General features: G+C 50.8%; 2 protein-coding genes across 5 annotated transcripts in view; one reads left to right on the forward strand and one right to left on the reverse strand.

Annotated features, from left to right (window-relative positions):
• Cdh23 (cadherin related 23) overlaps positions 1 to 20,550 on the reverse strand; it is a 349,164-nt gene that overhangs the window by 40,931 nt on the left and 287,683 nt on the right.
• Vsir (V-set immunoregulatory receptor) overlaps positions 1,087 to 20,550 on the forward strand; it is a 27,051-nt gene continuing 7,587 nt past the window's right edge. For 2 of the 4 annotated variants that reach the window (XM_028776790.1, XM_028776791.1), the window contains exons 1-4: positions 1,087 to 1,274; positions 12,432 to 12,860; positions 13,369 to 13,425; positions 18,841 to 18,948. In XM_028776790.1, coding sequence (XP_028632623.1) covers positions 1,193 to 1,274; positions 12,432 to 12,860; positions 13,369 to 13,425; positions 18,841 to 18,948 — 676 coding nt within the window. In that variant the 5' untranslated portion in view covers positions 1,087 to 1,192. The remainder of the gene's footprint in view (positions 1,275 to 12,431; positions 12,861 to 13,368; positions 13,426 to 18,840; positions 18,949 to 20,550) is intronic. The other 2 variants (XM_028776792.1, XM_028776793.1) reach the window with 1 other exon arrangement.

Genomic DNA, 20,550 nt, shown 5'->3' on the forward strand with positions numbered 1-20,550 from the left:
CACACACACACACACACACACACACACACTGGTGGGAGGCCTTGTTCCTCAGAACTCAGTAGGTTTGGGAGAGCAGGAGAACTTAGGTAAGGAATTAACTGGTTCCTATCTCAGATCTGGTCGTGTGGCTGAAGGAAGCACTGACAGAAAGGGGTGGGGGAGGGGCTCCCAGGTCAGGCCAGGAAGGAACAGAGAGTAGCTCTAAGAGATCTCAAGTATGAGGGTGAGTGTGGACACCCATGAGGGCCGGGAGGACACCATGGGAGTGAGTCTGTAGAGGGGCCATGGAGGTGCACTCCTGCAATCCCAGCATGCATTAGGCTGAGGTAGAAGAATTTTCAGGCCAGCCTGAGCTACATGGCAACATCCTGTGTCAAAAAACTAACACATTAAAAACCACAAACGAAACCCCGCCCAAACAAAACAATACAAACCACGCAGAAACAAAACTCCAGGTAAGTTAAAAAAACAAAATGCCAACAAGACGGAGTCAAGGGAGCCTACGAATAACTGCACAGCAATGGGTAGAGCCCTGGGGGAAGGAAGCTGAGAGGCTTCCATGGGGCACACCAACAGATGCAGAGGCATGCGTGTCCTGAGGTTGGGAAGTTCTGGGCTTGTGCATGCCCTGCTCCTGTTTCAGTTGTGTTGGCCGGTGGACCTGATTGTACCAGGGTGTATCAGCTGTGGTGCACACAAGCACAAAACGGGCCGAACTCCCTCCCACTTGCTAAACTCATTGCTGACATCAGATTTCCCTTACTTACCTATCCATCTGCCCACTCATCTACCCTAGGCTGCTGGAGCACAGAGAGCCAAAGTTCCTGCCTCCAGACTACGAGAACGGCAAGCTGGTTAAGACTTGGATTCACTCTTTAGTATGCACGGCCCTCATGATCTCTAAAAAGCACCGAGACTTATAGAGAGAAGTGGCTGGTTGGACACTTGCCACTTCTATCTGCAACTCCAGCCCTTCCCCACCCCATCCCTGGGCCCTGGAGACGTTGTACCGCCCGCCGCCCCTCGGGGGCGCTGCTGGGCGGGGAGCTCGCTCGGCCGCTCGCCTCGCAGTGGGCTCAGCATTCACTCTAGTGAGCGGTGTGTACAGCTGGCTCTCTAGGCTCCGGGAGCCCCGCTTGCTCCAAGCGCACTCCAGCAGTCCGTGTCTGCTCTTGCCCGGCTCGACGGCGACATGGGTGTCCCTACCGTATCAGAGGCCAGCAACCCGCGCTGGGGAACCCTGCTCCTCGCTATTTTCCTGGCTGCATCCAGAGGTAAGATCCACAGGCGGTAGGGTACTAGGGAGAGCGCCAGGGAATACACCCCGGTAGGGTTGGGGGGACTCAGGCAGGATGGGAGTGCCCTGGATCCCCTCAGCCTGCAGTTATCCCCACCCTACTGGCTGCTCGCTGGGACAGCCCAGCAGGGTGCAGTGGTGTCTCCATCCTACATCAGGCACATCTGTAATTGCTAACAGCTGCCAAAACAGCAGGCACGGATGTCCCTTGGGGAATGCCTGCCAGACACTTTCCTGACCAGACAGCCCAGAGCAGGGACCATGAAGAGCAGCGTCTTTAAGGCAGGAGAGGGACAGGATGAGAATCGCCCTGTGGTTGCTGACTGGATTTTGACACCCAGGGAATCTCCCTGCCTTCTGGCACCAGAGTCTTAGAGAACTTAGGGGGTGTGGTGCTGTGACCCAGTATCCCTTTGACACTCCCGGGTGAGTCTTGATGGACACTCCCAGATCTGAGCATGTTTGTCACTTGCTCTGTACTGAAAGTCTGATGACCTGTTGGAGTGATCAGTGGGTTCCTGTCATTTACCCAGACTGCAGCTGATCACTAGGAAAGACACGGGACCCTCCCCTGAGCCCAGCAGCCAGTTGGGGATGGATAACTCCTCAGCAAGACACAGAAACCCCACACAGGAAGATGTCACTTCCAAAGTCCAGACTCACAATTTGTACATTGTCCTGGGACACAGCAGTTCCCCAGAGCCCAATCTTGTTTGTGCGGAGCAGAAGATATCAAAGAAAAAGGGAGATACCCTGATGGTTGCCCAAACAGTAGACAGGTGTGTCCCCTGAGACTGTCTGCCTGACACTTCCCTGCTCAGAACCCAGGGCACAGGTAGCTTCTGCAAGGCAGGAGAGAGGAAGGGTCCAGGGACAGCACCAATCATGGACGGAGTCGCCTTTGTCAGGATAAGAGATGGAGGGCTCAGCTCGGCAGAGGGAGCCAATGGCTGCATCAGAAAAGAAGGAAGAGGGTTAAAGGAATGAAAGGGAGGAGAGACAGGGAACTAACTCCTTATCATCACTGGGAGGCTGGCCTGGACCTCTGATAAGAAAGAAGGCGCCCACACCCTACAGACAGAACAACTGAAGCCCTGGCTTGCATGTTCCTTACCACTAGAAGGGAGAGCCTGAGGCAGGGATGGGGTGGTGATACAGTCAGGGGATGTTTCATTCCTAATGCCAAGACTCCTCACAGGGCACAGCTTCTAATAATGGAGAAGAGCAGCAGGCAGGAAGGCCAGTACGGTATCCACCTCAGGCCACTATCCCCAGTGACTCCACGAGTCTCCTTCTCTTCCCTACCTTTACTAGAATGGGATGCTTTCTGGTCAGCAGCCCCAGTGTGGGAAACTAAGTCCTAGCGCTTCAGAGCAGAGGGTCGGCAGCTTGCAGAGCACCTAACAGCAGAGAAGCCCTGAGGGGAGCTGGGCATTCTCATCCTAGGAGACTGCACAGCCCACTGCTTCTGCCTACTCAGACTGCTTGGTGAGCTGAAGGCCACCTCCCTTCAGCTCGGGGAGGTAATTAGGGATCCAGGAGGCTTTCGGGAAAGCGACAGAGGAAACTTTTAGCCTGGAGCTGCTCTGATCTCAGCACTGGCTATATTATAAGTCATAACTCACGTCTTCCTTCGGTTTCCTGTAGCAGACCTGGTCAGGAGGTCTAGGGGCTGAAAACTACCCTCCCCCTTAATGTCGGAGCTAGGTTGATTTGGAAAGAATTCTGTTTGGGGGTCTGAGGGGCGACTTCAAACAGTCAGAGCTTAAAGTACTTGGAGTACACAGAACATACTCCTTTCCTGGCCTGACATAGGCTGATGGGGGAGGGATTGGCTTTGGAACCAGGAGCCCTAGACCCCAAGGAGTGCAGAACCTCTTCCCCACAAATGTCCCTAAGATTTGAGGAAGTTACTACCCTGCCTGTCCTTAGTCTGACCCAGGAGCCCCATTCACGTGGGAGCACTGGTGTCCCAGAGAGGGGCAGCTGTCTTCCCTCTCACAGTAAACAAGCTGCAAGGCCCTATTGAGTAAACTCAGTGCTGAAAACCTCTAAACCGGTAGTGGTCAGCTCTTAGGAAATCCATTAGCCCTGCCCAGTAGCCTGAGGCTAGAGATGGCCCTGTCACAGCTGTTTCATGCCCAGGGGCCAGAAACATGAAGGAGGGCGGAGCTGGGAGGCTGTGAGGCAGTGCTTCCCTGCTGTGGATCTAGAGAAGGGGAACCAAAGAGAAGCTAAAAGAACCACCTCTTGTATGTTCAGGATACAGGATCTTAGGCCTAAGCAGGAGAAACAGAGGGTTCGCAGGGCCCATGTGGCCTATTGGTACTGACCGAGCCTGCTGTATTAAACTTGAGGTCCTAGATTCAAAGGCAACTATTGCCCAGGACCAGTGGCCTTGCCAGAAATTAGTACTGGCTTCTCATACCTACGGATTTTTTTGGAAAGTCTGGTTGGGCCATGGCCTTCCTGGTGTTTAAGCAAGGAGTCTGGTGTAGCTCTGCATCCTAGGGCTTTCTCTGCTCCAGCGTAACTGTTCACAGTGAGACCTGTATTCAAATCTTAGCTGGCCATCTGTAAGATGGGCAAGCTTCTTAGCATCCTTAGTCAAGTCTTCATGTGTAATTTAGGGTGGCATTCAGTCTCCCCTTAGACACAGCTGTGTGGAGCTGATGGACAAGACTTCCTGGGGTGCCTGGCCCTTGGGATCCTGGTAGTATGTCATCTCCTGGTTTCTGGGGACTCCATATTGGTGGCTTTTCATCTGAACTTTTGCTGCCTACAGAGCCCTGATGAGTGGTCGGGACTTAGGAGCCATGAGAAATATCACTGGGAATGCATTTTCCAGACCCCTAGCATTTGAAGGATACCCAGGCTGGTTCTGGCTACCCTTTTGGACTGAGAGTCTGAAATGGCCACAGGGGTGTTTAGAGGTCCTTCTCCTAAGTCTCCGAGACAAGAGGTCACCACAGCCAGCCTGGCCTAGGGTGTGCTTATTTGTGTGTGTGTGTGGGGGGGTGTCACTCACATCCCATCTCTATACTTAGGCTAGTTCTTATGGACCACCTCCAGAGTGAAGCTAGGGATGAAACACTCCCAACCAGTCATCCAGTAATAAACTTGCTGAGTTCTGCTACTAGCCAAGCACTCCCTGTAGCTTTTATATAGAGGGTCTCAGCTTCCAAGGGGACCCCGGGTCAGCTACTCTCTCATCATGGGGCTCCAAACACACACTTCTCCCAGCTGAGCTGTGAGCAGGTTGAGTGAAGAGGATACAGCTAGCTGATCCTCTCCCAGAAGAGGAGGAGGGGGAAGAAGGGGAGCACGGGGAGGAGGAGGAGGGGGAGAAAGAGGAGGGTAATTCCCCTCAGTGCATTCTGGGTTCATTTGCTTATCACCCTTACGTAGTATCTGCCGAATTTCTACCTACCTGTTTTTCCTTTAAATCTATACTTTTCTCTAAAGTAAAAAATTTTAAAGGAAATTTTAAGTCTGTGTCACAAGTGGAAAATAAGTGTCATTGGCCATAAATAGAACATATAAAAGAACACCTTTGGCAAGCCAGATAAAGGAATTAAATGTTAGCTGGAAACTTAGTCTGGGCAAGGCTCAGCATGTAAAACCTGTTGCTGTCTCTTATAAAAATAAGTGAAATGCTGGGCAGTGGTGGCTCACGCCTTTAATTCCAGCACTTGGGAGGCAGAGGCAGGCGGATTTCTGAGTTCAAGGCCAGCCTGGTCTACAGAGTAAGTTCCAGGACAGCCAGTGCTACACAGAGAAACCCTGTCTCGAAAAATAAAAAAACAAAAACAAAAACAAAACAAAAAACAAAAAAGAAATAAATGAAGTAAAAATTAAAAAGGACATTTTGGAGAGAGTGCCATCAACTAGGACTTTCTTTTTGACACAACCAGAGCCGAGGGAATACTGAAAAGGGAACCACCACCGCACTTTATGATTCAATGTTATTTAATGTAAAATCAAAAGTAAAACTACTTGAGTTATTACAGCTGCCAGACAAACTGAGCCCTCATTGGCCAGGTCAGCTGTCCATCTGTGGGAAGGAGGCAGAGCCAGTCTCTGGTTGCCTCTAGTCTCTGGAGAAAGCACCTGCTTCCCTCAAACCTGGGTTTAGCTTTTGTCCACACACTTATTCTCTGTGAGACTCTAGACAGCTTTCTTTTGTGTGTGGGCATCCTAACCCAAGCACCTATTTCACGGGCTTGGGAATTAATAAACTAAACATGCCCATGTGTGCGTGCTTAGGACACTACTGCCAAGTGAGCCCCTTGTGCGGATGGAATCAGATCTTAGGAAGTCTCCCTGGCCTGACCCCTGAGGACCTGTTTGAAGTGGCAATGGGGTTGACTTCTCCTCAGAGAGCTCTCCAGTCTCAGGATCCTCCAGAGGAGCCTCCTCCAGCCAAGGTCCTGGCTCACTGCCCAGTCCCTCCTCAGGAGGCACAGTGGCTAGGGGCCCTCCTGGATGCCTGCGGGTTTCCCAAGGCGCTGGAAGTGTGGCTTCCTCCCATAGAGCCCTGCTTCCCCTTCCCACCCTCCTTGGTCTCTATGAATGGACACTTCCTGCTGGGGCAGGGATCAATAAACACATCTGAGATACCCTTTGTCCTCATTAACCCAGAAGCCTTCACACAGACCTGCTGGCTTCAGCTTGCAAACCTTCACCCTGGGGACATTTCCTCTGGGTTTTGATTGGACCTTGCCTCTGTTTTCCCTCTGTACCTTACATCTTGATAAAAGATGTGGGTCAGCTTTTTCCTTCAAGCACCTGGAGAACATCCTGGGAAATGGGGCCTGTGAGCTGGGTGGGACCAGCTCTCATGCCTGGAAGACCAGAGACCCATCTCTCTCTTTCATTAAGTGTGAGGCCGGTAACTAATGGCAGACAGTCAAATAATTGTTTACTTGGCAAGCAAGCTAGCAGCTGGACAGACCTCAGCTGTCTGAGGGTGGGGCCTTCCTGGCCTGACCAATCAAGCTTGGACCCACCTCCAAAAACTAGGGTGTTGCCTTGGTGACTGTGGGTAAAGCTAGCACTGCCTGTCAAGGAAAACAATACTAAAGGCTGTCCACACCCACACACACACCCATCCCCTGTATCCCCACAGCCTGTTGTGTGACAGTCTCAAAAAAAACAAGACCAGAGAGGAGGCCCGAGTAAGAGTTCCTTTGAAACTTTCCCCAGAAGTTGTGTGCTACCTGTCATGACTGAATGATTCCTTCAGGGAGTTCTGAGCTCCATAGCCTGTGCCTTGAGCTAAATACCTGTGGAATGAAAGAATGTTCCGGTTTGGGTCTGAGGAGCAGAAAGGATAGTTGTAGCTCTGAGTGTTAAGGGTCAGCTCAGGGTCAACTCCTCTCCTAAGAGCTGAAACCTGAAATGTTAGCTCCATCCCCTTAGGGGAACAAGGTTGGAGGGAAAGCACTTCCTGTCTGCCTGCTGGTTGAAAGTGTGGGCCTCCCATTCAGCTACCGGGGTGGGTAGGGGTGTGGGAGCGGGGTGGGGGTAGTGGGGTGGTTTGGGGTGCGTGGCCTCAACCAAGTCACTATTTCTCCAGTCAGTTTTATCTTTTAAATGAAGATGAGGCATAGCATGGCACATCCACCTATAATCCCGGTGCTGGGGACTCAGAAGCAGGAGGATCACAAGTTCAAGACCAGCCTGGGCTCCAGCCTTCAGCCTTTGCCCTGGGGCACCACTTCCTCTGTGTTTTAAACCAGCCCGAGTTGCACAGCAAAAGGGTCAAAAAACAAAAAAAACCCCAACCAATTATAACCCCTAAGACCCAACAAAAGAATAATAATAATAATAATAAAACAAAAATATATGGAATAGGGGATTATACCCCCATCAGGATAAAGTGCCTAACATACCAGAAATGAATCTGAGGGGCTTGGGGTTAAAAGCACTTGTTGCTTTTCCGGAGGACCTGGGTTTGGTTCCCAGCATCCTCCACGTCAGGTGGCTCACAGCTGTCTGTCATTCCAGCTCCAGGAGATCTGACACCTCAGGCCTCTGTTCGAATTTATATACCTGTGAGCGGAGCTGAAGGGCTTTGGGACAGGAGACTCCCTTAAGTGCAGATGACAGGGAGAGCAGCCCAGAGAAGCGTGGGATCTGCATGGGTTCACGTAGTGAAGGGGCAGTGGAGGAGGCCCTGGGGCCCAGGAATCTTGGTGTCTAGGACAGAGTTATAATAGTCCCCAGATCTGGAATTTTCCTAGCTCACAGCTTCCCTCATGCAGGCATAGGGTGGTCTTACTCAGTGGCAAGTCGGGCCAGGTAGAAGCAGGGGACCTGTCCCCAAGGGCAGTGCTTGTCACGGGTACATGCTGAGGCCAGGGCTTGGGATACTTTCCTCTCCCATGTAAGGCCTAGAGCCAGGGGCCTTCCTCCCCACCCACTTTCCTGGTCCCCTGGACAATAACCCAGGTGGCCTAAGGGACAGCAGCTGACAATGAGCTACATCCTCCCGCCAAGTAATTATAATTCCAGCCAGGCTGCATGTTGCCCAACGGAGTGTGTGTGTGTGTGTATGTGTGTGTATATGTATGTGTGTGTGTATGTGTGTGTGTATGTGTGTATGTGTGTGTGTATGTGTGTATGTATGTGTGTATGTATGTGTGTGTGTGTATGTGTGTGTATGTGTGTGTGTATGTGTGTGTGTGTATGTGTGTGTGTGTGTATGTATGTGTGTGTATGTGTGTGTATGTGTGTGTGTATGTGTGTATGTGTATGAGTGTATATATGTGTGTGTGTGTGTGTGTGTATGCATGCACAGGCTGTTCTGCATGCCTGCATGTCTGTGCACTGTTTTCCAGTGTGCCCTGTGCCCTGGAATATTCTCCCAGGGACAGGCTGCTCTGAGCCTCAGACATAAGGAATGCTTCTGGCTCTCCTGTTCTCCTTCAGAACAAACTCTGTGTCTTTTCTGCCCACTCATAGGCCTCTAAACCCAAAATCTGACATTCCAACCTCAACGACCCAAGGACAGCGTCCCCTTCCCTCTAACTCAGGAAGAGGTACTGGGGAATGGAACTGAGTGTAGGCAGTTAGGATGGAACCATGCCCCCTCTCCTGCTCTCTTTCTGAACCCTGCTCTCTCCATGGTCCCTTGACAGGGCAATGGGACTGGATCCCTTCCCCCTGCCACTGTGCAGACCTGAGCTTGAAACAATATTGCTTGGGCTCCGAGGACTGTCGGCTTGGCACCCTACCCCCAAGGGGACACTCATGCTACATGAGACCCACCTCATTCCTGCCTTTTTTAAAAAAAGGTCTTTATTTATTTACTACATGTACGTACACTCTAGCTGTCTTCAAACACCCTGTAAGAGGGCATCAGATCCCATTACAGATGGTTGTGAGCCACCATGTGGTTGCTGGGATTTGAACTCATGATCTCTGGAAGAGCAGTCAGTGCTCTTAACCACTGAACCATTTCACCAGCCCATCATTCCTGCCTTTGATTCTAAGCATCTTGTCCCTTGTCCTGTCGCCCTTACCCGCTACAGGCCTGTAGCCCTGGTCTCTGCTTTGCCTGTCTTGCTGACAGCCCCCCGGGGGCTGTGTGCAGGGCAAAGGCTGATGGAACTAAATTTGGCAGCAAGGATGGTGATGGCTCTTAGGCAGGAGCCACTGAACAGAGGAGTGGGGGGGATGGGATAGCTGCCCAATGGCAGCAGGGACAGGGCAGAGGTATTGCCATTCTTTGTGGGTTGGTTCCTTCTGTGAATGTCTGGGAAGCCCCTTTCCCCAGGTAGCCCCCTCCTGTCTCTGGCAGAGCCATGGTTTAGTGACAACACCCATTTCGTAAAGGACCATAAGGGAACCTCCAGAGTGGTGTAGACAAAGCCAGCCACTTCCTGATTCAAAGAGAAACCGGGAGTCAAATTGTTCACATCAAATCCTTTCTTCAAAATTATTTTATGTGTATGGAAGTTTTGCCAGAGTATGTGTCTGTACACCATGTGCATGCTCATGCCTGAGGAGGCCAGAAGAGGGTGTCGGGGACCCTGAAGTTAGAGACAACTGTGAGCCACCACATGGGTGCTGGGAATTCAACCCAGGCCCTCTGGAAGAGCAGCCAGTGCTTTTAATCATTGAGCTAACTCTCCCAAGCCACAAATCCATACCTTTTCAAGTCAGCAACCCCATAAAACAAAAGAGAGAAAAAAAAACTACATTAAGGGTCAGATGCAAAGTCTGAAGGTTACTTGGATCTGGGGGCTTCCAGTTTGGCAATGGCACGCATGAGTTGAAGTCGGACTCCAGTGGTCCCTGGCTGTGGGATGGTGAGCAGGCAAGCTGTTTTACTCTGTCTGTGGACTTGGTCTCCTCATTAGTGAAATACTCCAACCCTACTCGCTCTGGCTGTCACAAGCACCAGATACGTCTGGGCATCCTTGCATCTCACAGTTTTCTGGGAAGCCTGTTTTTCTTGAGGTTACTATGGTTCAGGCCCTGACTCCAGACCAATGCAACTTAAGACAAATCACTTTCCCTTCCTGGGCCTGTCAGTGCCTGAAAAGGAGATTGTATCTCACCAAAGATGGTCTGAAATCTCTGCTCACCTTGGCAACAACATTCCAGAAATTTCTTCTGGGTGTAAGCAGAGCTGGTGGCTGGCTCTGGAATGCCTGTCTTCCTCTGTAGGCCTAAAACTCCGCTCCTCCAGGCATTCTCTGGGGCCACGTTGTCCCCTTCCTACTGTGATTGACACACACAAGCGCTCTAGCACTAGGTCGTTATCTGTCACCAGTCATTCATATCTTTGTGACAAAGAGTTTGAAGCTAGCGTCTTCATCCCATTGGGTTTGGGTGGTTCTTGAATTGCAGAGAGAATACTTTTTGGACAGTCATGTGAATGATTCCTGCCCTCTGTTGATGTTTTTATTTTTGTCTTCCAATGAGTCTGAGGCTCAGCCTAGTGACTCAGTGTCACTGGACTCCAGCGCTGCCTGCTCCAACTCCAAAAGCCAAAGAGCGCTGCTGCTCTTTACATTTGACCAAGCTGTCAGGGGTTTAGGGTTCCCAGCCTAGATCCAAGGGTCCTGAGCTCTGAGGGCGGGGTGGAAGCATCAAAAGAGGAGGTCCAGGTAGTACCTCTGGATGGAGCAGTCAAAAAAAATGTATGTGCAATACACATAGGGTGTGTGTGTGTGTGTGTGTGTGTGTATGTGACTCTCGCGCATATGCAGTCATGTGTATGGAGGTCAGAGGACAACCTTAGCTGTCATTGTTCGACTTTTAAAATATTTATGTATTTATTTTGTGTGTGGGTGCATGTGTGTATGTACAATTCATGGCGCGTATGTGGAGACAAGCTTGCAGGAACTGGTTCTCTCCTGCCACCGGGTGGATTGAACTGAAGTCATTAGGCCTGGTGGCAAGTGTCCCGCTTACTTTTTCAGACAGTGTGGTGGTTTGTGTATGCTCAGCCCAGGGAGTGGCACTATTAGGGGGTGTGGCCCTGTTGGAGTAGGTGTTTCACTGTGGGTGTGGGCTTTAAGACCTTCAATCCTAGCTGCCTGAAGTCAGTCTTCTGCTAGCAGCCTTCAGATGAAGATGTAGAACTCTTAGCTCTGCCTGCACCATGGCTGCCAAGCTCCCACCTTGATGATAATGGACTGGACCTCTGAACCTGTAAGCCAGCCACAATTAAATGTTGTCTATGAGTTGCCTTGGTCATGATATCTGTGCACAGCAGGAAAACCCTAAGACAGACAGGGTCTCTCACTTGTTTGGAACTTCGCCAAGCCTATCTAGCTGGCCAGCGAGTTGTAGGCACCCGCCTCCTTCTTTCTCCCAATTCACCATCACTGGAATTACAGACCTGTCCTAATATGCCCAGAATTTTATTTGGGTTCTAAGAGTGTAAGCTTGGGTCCTCATGGTTTTGAGGCAAGCATTTTTCTGACTGAGCTGTGACCCCGACTCTCCATTCGCAATCTCTCTCTGTATTCTAAACCTTTTCCCTATCCGTCAGACCTCCTGTAGACCCTACAATGTAAGTAAAAGCAAAGCAATACTACGATACGGCAACCAGAGCCCTCGGCATCCCCACCTTTCCTCCCCTCTCATCCCCGTGCTGCCATGAATATCTTTCTTCTTACAGGGGAGAAAATGCGCTCACGGGGTTAGTTAGAGTGTCCAGCTTATATTCCAGTCTGGGGATATGGCTCAGCTGATAGAGTGCTTTCCCAGCATGCACAGAGACTCTGTGCCTTTTAAACTGGGTTGATGAACCGTATTCATAATCTCTGTTTTTGAGAGGTAGAGACAGGGAGATCAGGGTCATCTTCGCTACACAGTATGTGTGGGGCTAACCATCAGGTTAAGCAGTAGAGGACTGGGAGGTGAGGTTATGGTGGACAAAAGGATTTCTTTATCTGCTTAGGGCAGGGGACTGCATTTGGGTGGGCAGCATGTGCTCGGAACACGAGGCCCTGTCATGCATTCCTGGTCCCTGTCCCTCACACGCTTCGACTTTTCCTGCTTTCCAACCATCGTGCCTGAGTCGAAGTGTTCACTTTTAAATTCTCAAAGTCCAAAGACCCAGAGGGGCCATGCCCGTTCCTAGAAGGGCATTTTTTTTCCTTCCCAAGTCTCTAAAAACTGAGCACTGGTTTGCCTCTGCCCACAGGGTCATTGATGTAGCCTTGCCTGCTCAGCTGGGTCACTGGCTGTGAAGCTGAGATAGGGTACTAGGGCCTGGCCCCACCCTTGCAGGCATTCGGTTAGTGCGTGGCCAAAGACTGAAGCCTTCCATTCTCCTCTGTACCTCCATCTTGTGCAGGGCAGAGTTGTCCAAGGTGGGGCCATTGTCTGCAGTGGAGCTGGATTCATGCTCTACTTGGGAGAAGGCCCCATGTTGGGTGGTCAGTCTTTTGTTTGGGTCCCCTCCCACTTGGGAGGCCTGGAGGCTCCTCACATGTGGGTGGGTCGAGATGGAGTGTTTACTAAGCAAAAGCCTAAGGCTGAGGAGATTCACTGGCTTGCCCAGGGTCCAGCTTGCCAGGGAGGGGCTGAAGTCAAGCTTTCTCATCCTGAGGGTAGCAAGGAGTGGCACTCACTCAAGGCAGGTGACACGGCTTCTCCTCTCTCTGAGCAGGTCTGGCAACAGCCTTCAAGGTCGCCACTCCATATTCTCTGTACGTGTGTCCTGAGGGGCAGAACGCCACCCTCACCTGCAGGATTCTGGGTTCCGTGTCCAAAGGGCATGATGTGACCTTCTACAAGACGTGGTACCTCAGCTCGAGGGGCGAGGTTCAGGTGTGCAAAGAACACCGGCCCATACGCAACTTCACGGGGCAGCACCACCATCAGCACCACGGAAGCCACCTGGCTGCCAACGCCAGCCATGACCAGGCCCAGACACATGGGCTGGAGCTAGCTTCTGACCACCATGGTAACTTCTCCATCACCCTGCACAATGTGACCCTAAGGGACAGCGGCGTCTACTGCTGTCTGGTGATAGAAGTCAAACACCGCCACCCAGAACAACGGTTTTATGGGTACATGGAGCTGCAAGTGCAGGCAGGTGAGACATTTTTCACAGGCAGCCATGGCTGGGAGTAGGGCAGGTAGGCGGGTGGGCTGGTGGGGGAGGGGAGGTATCTGCACATCTGCCACACGACTACATAGTTTTGTGTAAGAAGTGGATGCATGCGTGTGGGGTATGGACATCTTTTGTGTGTGTGTCTATTTGTTAACAGAGTGACCTTTTTTATGTAAGAGGGTGTGTGTACCTGAACCTACAGTGTCACCACTCATGAGAAAACGCAGGCAGCGGGGGACTGAATGGGTCCTGGGTTTGAGTTGATCCTCACAGCCAAACGGCTGTGAGGTGAGTGTGTCTATCTGTCTGTCTGTCCAGCTGAGAATGTAAGACATGTGCGCACATGTACAGACTCCCCTGGGCGAGCACTGCCAGGTGGGCATTAGCACAAATTCCTGTGATAGAAGAGAGAGAAGTCACTAGCCTTGACTAACCCCTGTGATGTCATGAGCCTCACACTCACCTAATGGACCTCTCTTTGTTCCCACAGGCAAAGGCTCAGCGTCTACATGCACAGCGTACCGGTCTAACGAGCAGGACAGTGACAGTAAGGACACTTCAGACCCGATTCCCTGCAGATCCCCATTTCCTCTCTGCTGCTTCATTACTCTGTCCCTTCTTGACGGTGGCCCCTGAACACCCCCCTCGCCCACCCCCACCGCTGCTCCTGTCACTGCTCACTCTGTGAAGCAGGCGTCACCTGCCACACTCTGTAGAGGGGGCACATATTCACTGCCCAGTGGTACAGCGGGGACTGGATGGTAGCCTTTCCGGCTCTGTTCATAGCCCAACTCCCCTGCTTGTGGGAGGAGACTGGGCATCCGGAGCAGAGGGTGGCTGTCCACTCCAGTGCTGGCCCAGAGAGAAACCTTATGGGTGAGTTACAGGGCTTTGATCTCAAGGAGGCTGGGCACATAAAGGTTCATTTGAGAATGCCCTGTGGCATATATAGTATATATATATAGTATATATAGTATACATCTATATCTGTATCTATCTATCTATCTATCTATCTATCTATCTATCTATCTATCTATAAGAGGATATGTCTTATAGTGCCCCACACTTCTATGGAAAGAGGATTGTGCCTCATAGGTTTCTCAGGCATCCGATGTGAGCCAGCTCTTACTTAAGCCCTGGAGAGGCAGAAGGAAAAACTGTGATCCTGGACAAACCTGAGGGTTTGAGCCAGAATGGGGACAACGGAGCTACAGCCTCAACTCAAGCCCCAGCTCAGTGACCAAATCTCTATTTCCATTCAAATTACTTGTCTTTTCAAACCATCCAGTGTCCCACTGTGATTTGTTGAACTGAATGAGAACCACGACAGTGTGGTGGGGAGGCCTTTGGTTCAAGCCCTTCTGCCGCACACCCTGCTGAGTGTCTCAGCACCAAGCCACCAAGCCATCCTCACTTCCCCTCTCAGCATCCTCTCCCTTCCCATGAGGCTGTTCACACTGTGTGCACACATGCATGTGCCCAAGGGGCATGGGCGACACTCACTTCCCCACGGCGCCTTCGCTCTGAGCAATCACCCTAGTCCTGCTTCTTCAAGATTCTGTCTTTGCAAACCGTTGCTTCTGCTACTGCCTGCATGTCATGTGCGGGGGGAAATGAGGTTCAGAGAGAGCCTAGCTGGCCTGGAACTTGCTATGTAGATCAGGCTAGCCTCAGATTTGCAGCAGCTATCCTGCCTTTGCCTCCCAACTTCTGGGATCTCAGGTATGTGTGAACCATCACACCTGGCTTCAGCAGAACTTTTTGAAAAGAAGCCGTATGCTTTCTGTCTTGAGGACAGAGACACAAGCTGGTAGAGAGTTCAGGCTGAGGAGGTTGGGGACTTTTCTGCTCCTGAGAATCTAAGGGTGTGGCAGAAGCCTTGAACTTGACCTCCCAGGTGGCTAGTCTTTCTTCTCCACGCACCTCCATTCTTGGGTCTTGACGTTTAAATCCTTGCCAATTCTTGGAGCTGGGAAATCTCTTTCTGGCTCCTGTTCCCTTGAGCTATTGTCCAGCGAATTGGCTTGTTGAGGTCCAAAAGAACATGCTTGCTTGAGGGCAGCAGATGACTCTGATGACCTCTGATGTCCCCTTCTATATCCCTGGCTCCAGTAATAGTCTATATTTCTAATATATTAGATACTATGCATATCTAATATATCATATATTTCTAATATATATTCTAGTAGTCTAGACAGACACTAGGCATACATACACATCACACACACACACACATATATATATAATGTATTTATATATATATACACATATATACATGTATATATGTATACATGTATATATATGTATGTGATGTGTGCTATACTTTTGGGAGTATGTGTGGAGAATCTAGGTAGTTCTAGTACTTTCTGGATCACTTCTCCATTGAGAAATGGGAATAACAATATCCCTTTAACAGAGAAGCAAATGCTTCCTAAGCACATGCCTCAGGGATGAGAAACACACTGTGTCTCAGGCCCAGGAAGCTGGAGAACAAAATAGTAGGTAGAGGTGAACACTGTGGTGAATTCTCAGCCACCCGTCTGCAAGAACAGTTCCAGCACCGTGGAGGCCTGGGCTCCTATTTCCTCCTGGTGCACACGAGGCCTAATGTCTCAAAGCAGCTCAGCCACTCCTGTGCCAAGGCAGGGTGAGAACGGATAGCAGGCATGGCTGGGTTTCTTAACGTATTTAGCAATGGCCACCCAGGCTATTGCTAAACAGGCCCCGCGGCCAGCTGCTGAGAACTATTCTGTACTGCTCATTAACTTTGGAAGGTCCCAACCTCAACTCTCAGAGCTCAGCCACAGCACTCCCTGCGACTATTAATGATGCTTCCAGCTAAGATCTTTGGGTTCTCCTTTTCTAATTCCAGTCTGAGTGGCTAGATGTTATTCTAGGGAAGAGTAGCTACATTAAACTAGGTACAAGTCCAAGTGGGGTTTCAGGATAGAGAAAGTATAAGGGATAACTAAGGGGAGGAGCCTGCCAAAGGTGTGGGCTGGCATTTGATAGCATTGCCAAGGGGCTTTGGATTTCCCTTGAGATCGGGACAGGACCGTGTAGCCTGTCTCTGTACCCCTCCCATCCCTAATTCGGCAGGATATGCCAGACACCTTCCTCAGACTCCTTTGCACAGACCCACAGGGTACCCGACAGGCCCTGGCCTGAGCAAGCTGAGGCTTTCCAGCCTGCCTTCTCTGAAAGGGCCTGGCACACGCCATGGGGTGGTTTTGGCAACTGCTTACACCAGTGCCTCATCACCTTCCCAGGAAAAGCCTGGCTCCAGATGATAACTAAGCTTTCTCTGTAATGGGTATCTCCTTGGAGTAAGGGGGACTGAAGTCAGGCTGGCTTTATAAAGGGTTCCTGAACTTCTGAGGGCAGCTGAACCCACAGATACACCTCCAGAGCCTGTCCTACCATAGCCTGGACAATAACTGCAGCATATAGGGAAATAGGCTCTGTGAGTGAAAGCGAACCGGCCATAGAGGGCAGGATGGCCACTTGCAGGCCAGAGGGTCAGGCAGGGAGGTCCTGGCCAAACCTCCAAGGCAGCTTGTGAGCACCTGGCTAACTGCACTACATGTTGCTTAGTAACCGCGGGATGAGAGACAAGTGTGTTTGCAGCCAGCTTCTCAGATTGCCCACAGTAAGGTCCTAGGATGGAGTTTAGCCACACTGAACAGTGTGAATTACAGAACGTTTTTTTACTTTCAATATCCCACGTTCGAGCGCGGCCTCATTAAAACCTGCAGGAAATCTGCTTTACTGTGGATTGCAACTTCCTTTGCAATCCGCCTAGCCTAGCAACTGGTACTCTTTCCATACCAATGGGTATTTCTAAAGTGCCTGCCAAGGGTCTGCTCGGTTCCATATTGCTCATTGTGAGCGTATTTATGCTTCCAGGTTGCTTAGCATCCAGTGGGATAAAAATGGCCTTTGTTCCCAAGTAAAGTGCAGAGGCAGCATTTAGACCAAGGCACATCCGGCTCCCAGAGCTCTCTGGAGGTGAACCCAATCCTACGACAAGAGATCCTACCCATGTTTTGGCAGAGAGAAAGGTTCAAATTGGGAAGGAAATGGGTTTACGCTAGTTGTGGTTCCAAGGGCTCGTCTGTTCCCAGCTAAACTCTTGGAGTCAGCAGATGGACTGAAATAAACCAACCCCCCATGACACAGGGCTCATGCAGTGGCATGGCCCTTTCTGAGACAGTTTTACAACAGCCTAAGAGAAAACATACACGAAACGCTCCCTGGCTCAGTGCTGCACGCTAAGTGTTTAGGTCCAGATGTCCTGCCTGGGTGAGCAGAAATCTGAACCCTAAGGGGTTCTTCCTGCAGAAAGAGGACTGTTGAAAATGGAAGTAAACCATGTCAGGGATGTCTCGATCAATTTTGGGAAAGCTGTGTACAACAGAGCCCTGGGAAGAAGGAGGTGGGCCTCTGTGTAGGCAGAGATGTCCAAACTGTGCTTGGGTGTAGGGACAAGATTCTCCTGTGAAGACAAGACCAGATCTGGATAGGCTAGGACTGTGTGAAGGGACCCATGTTGCGGGGACTTTTGAATTTTGTGTGTACATTACTGTGTGTGCATGTATATATGTGTACGTGTGGAACCAGAGGTTGACCCTGGGTACGTTCCTTTAATAGCTCTCTCCTGAAGTTTATGAGGCAGGTTCTCCTACCGAATCTATAGCTTCTAGTTAGGTAATACCGGCTGGTCCATGATCCCCAGGGATTCGCCTCTGTCCACCTCCCCCACCAGTAGGGATCACAGTTACACATGGCCACACCTGGCTTTTTAGAAGGGTTCTGGAGAGTCAAACGTGGGTCCTCCTGTTTGTGAAGCAAACCTTTTATGGGCTGAGCCTTTTCTCTAGCCCCTTAAGTATTTTTTAAACGTGTGCCTTTGTTTTGGGCTATTTAAAGATATAAAATAAAAATGACATTTCTCTAGCCTCCCCTCCCTTCCACACCTTAAGTGCTGGGATGGACTTCAGGGACTATGCATCTAGCCAAGCGCTACAGATTTTTATCCTGTGTGTGTGTGTGTGTGTGTGTGTGTGTGTGTGTGTGTGTGTGTGTGTTTGTGATCAAGAGGCCATGCTTCCAGGGACCTCACCCTAGACAGCTCAAGTATCCCTCAAAAGATGGACTAAGGTTCATTTTATTTTTTACACAGGGTCTGTCTATGTAGTCCTGGCTGTCCTAGAACTCACTATGTAGACCAGACTAGGCCTTGAACTCCACCTGCCTCTGCTTCTCTGCCTCTTTGCCTCTGATGTGCTAGGATAAAAGTCGTGGGCCATCATGCCTGGTGAAGCTGGAGTATTTTGTGTTCATTGCAGTAAAATACCCATCTTTCAATGTCAGCGGCGTGTAAGGAAGCCCATCCTCGCTGTTGTGCAATGCTGTCGTTCTAATTTGTTTAGAGCTTCTGAGTGTGAGCCCTGGCATTTGGCATGAAGGGTCTTTTAGTGTACACTGAGGTCCAGGGAGGTCTAGCTCTCCTTTGTGGCAGGATTGGGGGGGGGGTTGTTCTCTCTTCTTTGGAGCTGCCTCTGTCGTGGGCTACAGGCCTCATTTCCCTGTGTCCCATGGGATCCAGGACATAGGGCTGCCTCCGGAAGGAGGTCACAAGACCTCCCTGGCTTCTGCGGGTCACTAAGGATCTGGTTATGGGACCCTGCTGCCTGGGCTTCTCATCCTCCCTTCTCTGAAAGGGTACATGTCACAGGGTGGTTTGGGCAACTGCTTACACCAGTGCCTCCCCAGGAAGGGCATTGATCCAGATGGTAATCCAGCTTTCTCTGCAATGGGTACCTCCTTGGAGTAAGGGGAACTGAAGTCAGGCTGGCTTTAGGAAGGTTTCCTAGGCCTCTGTGGTCATTCTGTGCCTCAGTTTTGCTCTAGGAAAAGCGGCAGGAAGGGAACCTCATGTTAGCGGCTTTTGTCATTCCAGGCATCACGGCTGCGGCCCTGGCCACAGGCGCCTGCATTGTGGGAATCCTCTGCCTCCCCCTTATCCTGCTGCTGGTCTATAGGCAGAGGCAGGTGGCCTCTCAGCGCCGTAAGTAGCTTCCTCTGGGATGGTGATGGGGTTCATGGCTAGGAGGTCAGTGAAGGCTTGGGACCCGAGGGCTGCACTGTTCTTCTCCACTCTTCCTGTCAGGAGCTGGCTCTGTGGCTGAGTGAGAAGGGCCTGCATGTGCCTTTCTCTGAGCCTGATGTCTGCCAGCCGCTTTGGTACCCAGACAGGGCTGGCTTGTCACTCTCCATGCAAATGAATGAATAGGTAACCACACAGAAGGGTGGGGCTAACTCAAATTGGTTTATAACGATGATTCCTTGATTCCGCTCAGCGATCTCTTGGAGACCTGCTTGAGCCAATGGGTGGTGGGCTTGTTTTGTAATGGGCAACAAAAGCCCAGGCTCAGTGACTTAACTGACTGAATGTCGTGGGACACTGTGAGTGCAGAGCTGAGGTGGCCCCCAGCCCGTGGGGCTACCCTGCCTGAAACTGTGTCCTGTTATTACCTCTGGGCCTCACTTAGTCACCATAGCAACTCAAATAGGGGGGCATTGCTATCCTCACTTTACAGATGGACAAACTGAGGCCAAGGAAGGTTTCTTAACTTCCCTAATGGAACACACTGTAAATAAACAGTAGAGCCAGGGTTCAGATTCCTGGCCACAAATACTAATCACATTCCTTCGCAGGCCTCTCGTCTGCCCTGGCCTCTCCTATGAGCCTTGTTCTGTCTGCATTCTCCAAGGGGTGGGGGTCTGGAGGGGGGAGTCCTCTGCTCTTACAGTTTCTCCCCAGCCTCTTCCTTCTGCCTCGCTGCAGTGGGTAATTGAGGGAAGGACCATTGTCACCAGGTCGCACCAGATTTCCTCTGGCCTCCCCTTCACCTCCCAATCGGCCTGCCATCCCCCTTCCCCTCTTTCCTGGAGGCCCAGCCTGGAGCCCCCACAGTGGGCTGTGGCCACCTCACCCTTCCTCTCAGACTGTTCCATCCAGTTATGACTCTCCTACAGCCTGCCCGTGGGCTCCTCTAATGTAGCAGCATGGAGCATGGGACAGATCAGAGTGAAGGAGGAACCCAGGGCTCTGCAGGGGGAAGAAATGGCTTGAAGAGCCACCTAGTCCCTCTTCCCAGAGACAGGGAGGCCAGGCTCTGGAGGGATTCCAAGGTGCTTTCTGTTCCCTCTGCCCACACCACAGCACTGCCTGTTGTCAGATCAGGGGACAAGAATTGGAAGTTACGTGTGTGTATAGGGGCTTCACATACCCTTTGGTGGGTCTGGTCTTTCTTGCAAGGTCTCTGCAGGCTTCCCATTCCGCTCATGGGATCTAGTGGGATGGAGATGGCTGGAGGAAAGAAAACTGAAGTGTGTGTGTGTATGTGCATGTGTGTACATGTATGTATGTATGTATGTAGGTGTATGTGTGAGTGTGTGAGAGTATGTATGTATGTGTATTGGTGTGTATGAGTGTGTGTGTTTATGTGAGTGTGTGTGCATGTGTGTATATATGTGTGTGTGTGTAAGTGCATGTGAGTGTGTATATGAGTATATGTATACATATGTATATGTGTATATGAGTATGTATGAGTGTGTGTGTATGGAGTGTATGAGTGTGTGTATGTACTTGTGTGTGAGTGTGTGT

This window comes from Grammomys surdaster, unplaced genomic scaffold, assembly GCF_004785775.1.
Source record: "Grammomys surdaster isolate TR1022 unplaced genomic scaffold, NIH_TR_1.0 273, whole genome shotgun sequence".
Classification (NCBI taxonomy): domain Eukaryota; kingdom Metazoa; phylum Chordata; class Mammalia; order Rodentia; family Muridae; genus Grammomys; species Grammomys surdaster.